At 37.8% G+C, this 10,200-nt stretch overlaps 1 protein-coding gene across 1 annotated transcript; it reads right to left on the minus strand.

Moving 5' to 3' along the window:
- Nucleotides 1–2,801: 2,801 nt before the first annotated feature.
- LOC113073196 (uncharacterized) lies at nucleotides 2,802–7,609 on the minus strand. Its single transcript, XM_026246077.1, has 2 exons — nucleotides 7,139–7,609; nucleotides 2,802–6,377 (listed from the first exon to the last, which is right to left on the minus strand). The coding sequence occupies exon 2, from the start codon at nucleotides 6,369–6,371 to the stop codon at nucleotides 3,777–3,779; it is 2,595 nt and encodes an 864-aa protein (XP_026101862.1). The 5' UTR covers nucleotides 6,372–6,377; nucleotides 7,139–7,609; the 3' UTR covers nucleotides 2,802–3,776.
- Between the last annotated feature and the right edge of the window lie 2,591 nt (nucleotides 7,610–10,200).

A 10,200-nucleotide genomic window follows, 5' to 3' on the forward strand; every position in this document is an offset into this window, starting at 1 on the left:
TTTTCCACTGAATAGTCTTTTATTCAATAAATAAATAAATAAATAAAAAGGCCACAAGTTACATGCTTATGTGAATAAAAGAGTGTACTACTTGAACTGACTGACAAAGCATGTCACAAATCCCATGTGCAAGAGTCGCTTAGGTGCCTTTGGACATTGTGTTTCTCTCTTAGCACTCCAATCCTGCTCAAATCACAGCGTGTTATTCTCCACCTGACCCCTTCGCCCGCTTTCAGCTGGACACAGTAAAGATGTGTGGGAGGCATTTGAAGCATTTCACTGCTCAAGTGAAAAGAGGGGCAAAAGGACAATCTCTCAAAGGTAAGATGAACTGGCGCCAGTGAAAGCTCCCCACTTTACCAGCTCACCTCTGGAACCTCTATCTGGAGTCCACTCTCTCTCGCTCCTTTTCGGGATTAACCGGTGTTTAACAGCAACTTAAATTTCATTGTGCTCGTCACAAAAAGGCAAACATAACCAAATGTTAACAATCTCTTTAATTCCATGAGAAAAGGGAAGTCCACACCACGGTTAATAATAACAATTCAGAGAAATTATATCATTGGAATCTTTGAATCATTGGAATTGTTCTCCAACTGATGAATGATAAAACGTTGGAAGCCAACCAGAATCCAGCAGACTGTAGGCACCAGACCAGAATTCAAAAGAATGTAAACAGAATGCTATCATTTGTTGGTGTGGATGCTATTATAGTTAAATCTTTATAGATATTGTTCTTCGTGCAACCTTAGTCTTTACTGTATAAAATGAGCTTATCATTTTGTTATCATGAGCTTGTCAATTTGGAAGTTGAGAAGAGACATATTTATGAGCAAAAATAGGTTTTGTGTTTTATTATTTCTCGATAAAACATAGTATTAGCTTTCAAACTAAACAAAATCCAAATAATAAACTTAACGCTCTTTAATGTCCCAGACAGCAAGCAGTGTCGGCCTAGATCCGGCCCACATCTGGCCTGTATGGATTTCACGCAGGCCAGATGTGGGCCGGATCTGGGCCAACACTATTTTGCTTTCTGGGTTACCAAAGCATGTCACAAGATGAATAATTGCAATTATAGAAATATACAAGGCAATAATATGAAATATTAAGATTCTGTATATCTGGGCTATATAAGGCTTAGGTGTGGCTCAGATTGGGTCTGATTCTGGTTTACTTAAGGCTGAGAACTGGAACCAGTAATAATACCTGTTTTGACCCAGTTTACTAGTAGCTACACTGTAGCAAATACAATGTTTGTGACTAAACATGAGAAGGTATTTTGAAAGACATAGTACTGAAACATATCTTCTCTAATGTAATCGTCCAAACAGTGGCTTTGTCTCAAATCGACCCGTATACCCTTTTTATAGCGCAATATATAAAGGGAGAGCCATTTTTAGTGTTCAAAACCATAGTGGTCATTATCAAGTGTACTTTTGTTCAATACCATGATGCACCTCGATAACTATTGTACCCACTCACTGTTCATTTATGGTTTAAATAGTTACAGTGCTTTAGTTATTTAAGGATTTAGTTTTTTTTAATATACCGGATCCAAATTAAAAACATCTGAAAATCCTTGATGAATGTCTTTTTAAGGGAGCCTCTGAAAGCCTCTAAAACTTGTGAGTGCTATATATTATAAATAGCTAGTTGTGAGATATTTTACAAGTTTCGCTTAATTGGTTATTTTCATCAACATCCAGCCAGCAAGCGGATGTGTAATTAGTTCTCTATAAAAAGGGTTGTTGCTACAGTGCATCAATTAACCTTCCCTATCATCTCACACAATAGATAACATTTCTCACATTTACTCCCACTAAATAGGCCTTGGCGCACAATTAATCTGCGCTTGCTGCATTCGTTAGCACAGAAATCCGCCATTGTGCACATCTGCCAGACACGTTTGATGTCATATCAAGTCTGTCAGAGATTCTGGGGATCATCCGCGCGGTCGCCAGCTGCCCTGCGGCATGTGTCTTTCTGTGAAGTCTGACCAGAAGGAAGAGAAGCAAGCGGTGGCTTTACATGGAGAATCCATACAGCACAGGGCTCAAGCTGCTAGGATGAGATAGAGAGACTGAGGGAGAGATAGAGAGAGTAAGCGAGCGATCTGATGCTGTGGAGAGAGACCCGCTTTTGCACTGCATGTCCAATTGCAGCTGAGTGCTGTCAACTCCACTATTCAGCGCGAGCAGCAGCCATTCTCTCCCAAACACACATTACTGTCTAAACTCACATCAAAGAACTGAGCCAGACGGGAGGAAAATGTATGATGACAGATGACAACTTTACAATACACTCTGCCATTAGCATGGCCTCCTCAGGCCAGCCGCTATGCAATTTTGCATTTGCATTGAAAAGCACAGCGTTTGTAAGGCTGTCATAAACTACGCCTTGAAAAAAACAATATTTTTCACCCTACTCCCTGGAAAATAAACAGAACAGGTTTTGTGTACATATATTACACAGTACAAAAGATCTGCAGAGCTTTACTTCCATGCAAAATCGAACCCATCGCATCCAGTGACATACTAAAATAAACAGCACAAAAAAAAAAAAACCTCAACTCCCTTTTTACAAGGCAGCTTCAGCAAATTCTAGATTTCTGTATGCTTTCCACTATTTCTAATATTTTTTCCTCATCATTAGGGATTATAGAATTGGTATTTGTTATTATTTATTTTTCTTTTCTTTTCTCTTATTTTCTTTTATGTAAAGCACTTTGAATTACCATTCTGTATGAAATGTGCTATATAAATAAACTTGCCTTACCTTGCCTATTTATATATATCACTGATTCTTGAGAGTCGGGACAAAACAGGTTTTAAAAAACTTTTTTTTTAAATACACACTATATCAATTAAAGTTATATGTTTCTGCAGAGAAAGGTCCTAGCTATTTAACCATGTAAAGGAACAGGTTCTAAATAAAAACACATTTTCAACAAATCAACATGTTTTCATTCAGAACTTGTTTAGTGTCAACTCCATCAGACACACTAAAAAGTATAAAATTTTAATTCTTTCAATCCAACAAGAAACTAAAATTCTGAAGTATATTGTAATAGTGTTTAGTTACTCTGATATGTAAAAAAATACAATATATACACTTAGGTTGTGATTCCACACTATTCTGAAAACTCAGATTTCTAAATATTAGCATTTTCAAACATTGATTTTAACTTTAATATTTCCTTAAATAAATAAAGAATAAATAAAACATAAGAGAATGTAGATCAGATGGTCCTTTATTACAAAAACAACATAAACTGAAGGAAGAATATTTTTTCCCCAAAAGATTAACAAAAAAATACATCCAACGCTGTTGATGAAGATCTGACGGTGTTGACGAAAAACTGATGGTGTTGACAAAAATATGTGTGCATTGCTGATTAATGAACAGATGTGCTTTTCAAATACTATACTAAAACTACTCATTGTTTTTAAAGTACTGTAAAGCAAACTATAATTAAGATATTGCACATACACCATTTCCAACTATTATAAATTACACCGTTTCCAACTATCAAAAAAAAAAGAACAATAAGGGAAACCAGGGGCCCTCCTCCCCCAATTTTTTCATCTATCTCCTCTATACCACTTCCTGCTCTTCTTTTTCTCATCCACCTCTTCTCCTCTTCTTTTCCTCTTCTTTTTACTTTGAAGTGAGGTGTGTGTGTGTGTGTGATGTGTTTGCCCTGCACTGCCTACTTTATACTGGGTGTGATCTTAAATTAACAACAATAGTGCAACACATAATCTAAGCTGCGTTTATGCCTTGGGCAGCAGGCGTCGGACATGCTCAGGCTCTATGAAGTCCATCACATCAGGGGCTATGCTGTAGATCTCTCGTTTTCTTAATTTGACTGGTGATGCAATTCCCATTAGTTTCACTATGATGTCTTTAACTGGGCAGAAACAGACATCCTTTGTGAGAAGCTTAGGCTGATACTTTGCTGTTGGACCATGGGGATGCAGAAACTCCACTTTCACATCTTGATGCTCAGTATCCACGGCAATGGTCTTGGCTAGCCACCAGTGGTCATCATATACTACTGCTAGCCAGTCTCCATTGTTAAGGCTGCTAACAGTCGTTACTGTCACAGTACCCTCAGGACTTTTCAGAGGCTCCTCATCTAACTCCTCCTCCATTACATCTTCCCCCCCTACCATCTCTTTTTCCATCTCCTCCAACAACATGGCCAAAGGTCTTTTCTTCCCTGCCCTCCTTGTATCACTCTGCTGTTCCTCTGGGTAGCCATGGAAATAGAAGGTAGCTGGGCTGAAGCACTGGCAAACCAACATCTTGCTGCAAAAGCAGGATAGTTGTCTGTGCTGGATCCTGTTCTCATGTGGGATGACCTGGTGTATTTTTCTGGTTGAGGGAACCTGTTTGAGAGGATGCATGAGAAGTGTATCATATCTTTGCATGTCTTCTTCTGCAATGTGATACAGCTGAATGCTCTTCAGACTGTTTGAGACCTTTACAAAGAATGTGTGTCCATCTGTCACATCATTTCCTCTCAGGACCAGGTTGTCAGCTGTTCTTTTCACTGTTCCGCCAATGCCGTCTGGTGTGCCCTTACCATGGGAAGTGGGGAAGAAGTTCCATGTGGCTCTTTCAAACCCAAGTGTAGGTGGGATACAAGACAGAAGGAAAAAATTCTTCTTGTTCTCATATTGTTTACTTGGACCATCAGACCAAAAGTGCACAGTGGTGACCTGTGGATATCTTGTTTTGATATCTTTTAGGACTGGATCCATGTGTGTCCAGATTGCTGCAGCATCCTGTCTCTTTGACTCTGAAAGTGTGCAAAAACCTGCCTTTCCACCCTTAATGTAATACATTCCAGTATGTAGAGTTAGCTGTGGCAGATTTTGTCCAAAATGGCAGGCCTGTACTTCAGATTGATACTTGCATCTCCAGAATTCTGAAAAGTCAACGTGAACAATTGCTGTACTTTCTTCACAAGTCTCAATTGTGTTTCTGTATGCTTTTGACTGGTTTCGGACTAAACACACATGTGTTGTGGTTTCATTTCGGAGTATTTGCTCATAGAGTTTAATTAGCTTTGAAAGACTGCCACTGTGTTGGACGAGTTTAGTGTTGATTCCATTGACTGTCTCTTCTTGAACTCTCTCCCACTGCTTCCACTGAACATGGATTTTGTCTTGCTCTTGGGTTGTAACTGTTCCTTTGTTTACACATCGTGAGCAGGTGCGAAGAAGGCAGGCCTCACTTGCTGGAGAGCAACAAACTAATTGAAAACTGTCATCCAGTTTGTTTGACTTCACAACACCAGACATTCTAAGGACCTCAAGAATTAAGTATGCATTTTCATGCTTTTGACATAGACATGTCTTCCGATCAGATGCTTTTGGTGCTGTAATATAGAATGGTTTCAGAGAACAGAAAGAAGAATAGCTCAGCTTCACAGTAGGGTTACTAATGAGGAAGTCAGAGTGGAGGTTGATCATGGAGTCTGCCAGGATCATTCTCTGCTGCTTTATCTTATTCCTAGTGATGGTGTCAGTCTTATCAGTGGTCACACGTGCAGAGTTCAGAAAAAAATCCTTAACAGTTTCTGTTATACCCTTTAGGAATGTTGGCTTTTTCTTTGTCTGTTTCTTTCCTCTTATTAACTTGTAGGTTATCCCAAACTGGTGGATTTGGTGAAGGAGACGATACTTTTTGAGAATCTTGCCTGAAGACACACTTAGTGCTGGTTCCTGACGCCGTGGCCCAGGAGTTTGTTTGTTTTTCTTCAGCTCTCTTCTGAGGATGTTGTGGAATAGAAGGACTTTCTTGATTTTTGGATTCCTAATGTTGCTTTCTGATAGCATCTTCTTTGTTTCTGTGCCTGGGGAGTCAAGTGGTGTTTTATTTGTAGCGTTTCTTCTTCGATATATTTTCTTTCTCAGTTTGTTTCGTTGTTTTGTTACCTTCTTAAGCTTCTCTTTCAAAGTTTTTATTTCTCTTGAATGCCTTTTTCTCGTTTTACTCCTCTCCCTTTTCTGTCTAAGAGACTGTCTGCTGTGTCTGGCATTATATTCTTGAATATCCTGATCTTGCGGACTATCTGGAGGGGTGTGTGCCCTCAGCACTGCATCTTCAATGGATCTTTTCTCTCTAGACCTTTTCTGTGCCTCTCTCCAATACTTTCTCTGATTCCTCTTTGCCCTGTCTCCCATCTCGTCTATTTGTATTACTTTTTTGTCTTTAACTCTCTTCTTCCACCTTTGTCTTTCCTTCTCTTGCAGAGCATGCTTGCTCTCTTGGTCACTGTTTAATTTTTCTCTTCTCTTTCGTTGGTACTCTCTATTTCTTCTCCTTTGATCCTCAACTGACAATTTCTGTCTAGCCATGCTTTCCTAAAATACAAATTGAAATAAAGAAAAATTTACTTGAATAAGAGTATAGAATCAGATTTCTTGAATAGTGGATGGATGTAAAATCCTCAAGGTGCAGTATGTAGTTTTCATATAAAATCTACACACTGGCTTCTCATTCCTCTATCTCTGTGTCTATATATACACACACATACAGTATATATGTAAAGTATGTAAGTATATATATATATATATATATATATATATATATATATATATATATATATATATATATATATATATATTATATATAAATAACATGTTACACAATAACAAGCAGACCACTGCCTGCCCATTCTTTACAAGTCAGATGCGTATGGTTAAATAATGTAATGCAAGCTAAATGTGCATTTAAGTGTAAATAAAACCCTGAAATAATAGTTTAATCTTATACTATATTTACAAACAATATTATAATCGCACATTGAGAGGTTATTGGTGGATTTGTCAACTCCATCAGCTTACAGGTCAACTCCGTCAGACATAGAACCTGACGGAGTTGACGTCTGACGGAGTTGACATAAGGGCATGTATTTTCCCTCCAAAACATGTATTGTACACTACAGCTAGGTAGTTTTTCCTCAGTTGCTAGCTGTCCCAATAACCTCACTAAAATACTTAAATTCAATCCACTGTGGTTTATAAAAAGTATCTTAACAGAAAGATGGTGTTGACATGGTGCAGCTGTGACCATAGGAATATTGACATTGTTTGTCTAATATATTAAAAAAATGTAAACATACCAGAGCATGTGTGGTAGTGCTGCATTCACCACAGGCAGGGAGATGAAAAGGGGTCCTCAGGGATATAGCTGACCTGAATTTCCTGATTTAAATAGCTTTATTAAAAAAATCTGACGGAGTTGACAGAAACTGAGGACACAACTTTAATAGGTAGATTTTTATGGAAAATATAGTTTGATGTTCACTTCATGCATTGTTTTTTATATTTATACCTCTTATTTTTTATTGGCTATATATGTTTTCACAATTTTAGAGCTTTTTTAAAGTTTTTTGGTATGATTAATATTGTGACCGCTTGCTGAGGACAAGTGCAATAACATGGACCTTCTAACCACAGACCACACATTAAAAAAAAAAACCCAAAAAGATAAAAAAGTTTATTCTAAAAATTACATGGGTATATACAATTCCTTTAGATTTAACTTTGTAATTATGTCAATCATGATGATTTTTTAAATTTTTGCTATAAATTAGACTTTTCTATATGGGACATGTTTTGTCCCAACTCTCAAGAATCAGTGATATATATGTGTGTGTGTGTGTGTGTGTGTGTGTGTATGTATGTATAATATTTATGTATGTATGTGTGTGTATGTGTTGAGCTTGGGCATTAGTGCGAGTAAAAATGTTTGGGTAAACAATTCTTTCAATAATCTTTCAAATAAGCTTTGGGCAGTGCTAAAAGGGTAATCTTCAAAATAATGATCCACTGGCTCTTCACTCTCCATCTTCATCACAGCACTGAGGACAAAATGAAAAAAGAAAAATAACTGCACACTCAGTATGCTAAAAGCACTCTCTTTCCCACATCCTTGACCTACTTCATATTTCTCTTTTTCCTTGCTGCTTTCCTTGAGCTGGGTCAGATGATGTTCAATTAAAAAAAAGTGCAGGCCGGGGCAATTCCAAAGCAATGAAACTCCAAAAACAAAGTCAATCCAAGGTGAAGACCACAACAGTGAATTCTACATCATTTTTTAGATTTACGGCAAATCTAGAAAACTACCATTAATCTGTCTGTTGCCGTGAGTCAATAAGCAATCTTGCTCACTCAATGCCAGAAGGGTTTAATCATTTCTAAAAATATTTGTCATAAAGCATTAATTTCTCACTGGATTTTCTCCGTAAGTCTGTCATTAGTAAGAGGGATTCCTCACAGTCACGACAACAGAGGCAGGAGTCTGTTCGCTTTACAGTCATATGAATCGTTGACTACCTGTCTGAATGTCTGATCAAGAGGCTTTGAATTGATCAAAGTCAGGCTTTTAAGCAGTATTAAATATAAGACAGGCCAATAATATGGACCAAAGCCTTCGCTCAAGGCAATCACACGATGGAGCAAAATGTGCACTTGAATTGAAAGCCAAATAATGTAGGTGGAAAAAAAAAATATTTTCTGTGTGTGTGTGTATTTATTTTTTCTTGATAAAATGACAGTTTAATATGCAGTGTCAACTAATTGAATCCAACTGTTTTGCTAATCAATGGTAGAGGGAAAGAATGTGCTCAAGAAATTTGCAACTCCACTAGTTGGTGCTAGTGAGGGACATATTACACACTTGACCTTTAATAGGGTCATAGCATATTCTAACTGTAGATTGCTCCAGCAACAGCAAGGTCTTGGTTTTAGTTCTCAGGGGATGCATGAACTGATACAATATGCAATGTAAAGGTGTCGTCTCATGAGTGAAAACTCAACAAAATGTTGTGGGCAAGGTCCGTTGTATATTGCATGTATCTATGAACTCACACATAAGTCCCTTTCAAACCAAGCAGCTTTCAGCTGCCCAACACAGCAAATAAACATGCCTGAACTTGAACCCATTGCGAAATCTGACCACCTGCAAAAACTGACCAAACTATCAAAACTATGCAAGAAAGTGTAGGATGTTGCCTCTTTGAATCATTTCACTGGTGGAGTCAGTGGTTGGAGTCATAGACTTGTATTTTGGCCTAAAACACACATCTTTTCACTTGACAAGATATGAATCAATGGACTGGAGTTATTGATGTTTTTATCAGCTGTTTCAACTGACAACACCCATTCACTGAAGAGGATCCACGGGTGAGCAATTTATATAATGCTAAATTTCTCCAAATCTGTTCTGATGAAGAAACAAACTACAAATTGGATGGGCTGAACATGAGTAGATTTTTTGCAAATTTTCGTTTCTGGGTGAACTATTCCTTTAAAGAAAATCTCCACTTTATTTCCTAACAATGATTAAAATGCCAACATTTATGCATTTCCTCTGTTTGTCAAGTTCACTGTGAAGTTCACTGACAGAAAACATTACCAAGATGATGACGCATCAGTGTGTGTTTCACCTGTGCTTTTAAGGAGATCAAATGGGAGAATAAAGTCAGGCAAGGACAGAAGCACATTTTGACCTCATATGAAATCAAAAAGAGATGTGTAGAGTGATGCACTCTTAGATAGTCATGAGTGATAGCTAGGCCATTCAGTGACAAGCTGTTTAATCAATGCCTTTTAAACCGCTGCCACCTCATCACTTATAAAGCAGGAGTCCACACAAGTCAAGTACACCATAAGGACTCAAGGACTCAGATTGTCTTAAGCGATAGCTGTACTTGACCACATCCTCCACAGCCAAGAAAACCTATAATTAATTTGTGGCATGATAAAACTGTCACACAGAATGGCAAGCAGTCAAGGTGATTTCGGATTTTCTCTCACCACATGTGACCTTGAGGGCAAATCACCTTGTGAGAAGGTGAAGGACATATTGCCTAGGTTCTTATGCATCCTGCTGGGACTGAGGTCTCAATAACTGCCTGCCTTCGGGAGGAGAGGTGGCAATTAACATACTTGTCAGTTATCTTATTCATGCGAGGAACCCAATTACACACATAGAACTCCAAACTAGGGCACAAATTCAAACTGTAGTTTTCCTGTAAACAGTCCTAAATAGCTTGATAACATTCTAAAGCATTTGTGGATTGATGTATTGCACTAATGCAGCCTTTTAACCAGAGTAAAAGAATATCAAAACATTAATTATGAAATACTGAAAGCATGCAATCACTTTGTATATTTCACA

Source organism: Carassius auratus, unplaced genomic scaffold (assembly GCF_003368295.1).
Source record: "Carassius auratus strain Wakin unplaced genomic scaffold, ASM336829v1 scaf_tig00011586, whole genome shotgun sequence".
Taxonomy (NCBI): domain Eukaryota; kingdom Metazoa; phylum Chordata; class Actinopteri; order Cypriniformes; family Cyprinidae; genus Carassius; species Carassius auratus.

Bases quoted from the DNA above. Each gene is read 5' to 3' on its own strand.
- LOC113073196 (XM_026246077.1), bottom strand. From the start codon at position 6,371: ATGGCTAGACAGAAATTGTCAGTTGAGGATCAAAGGAGAAGAAATAGA.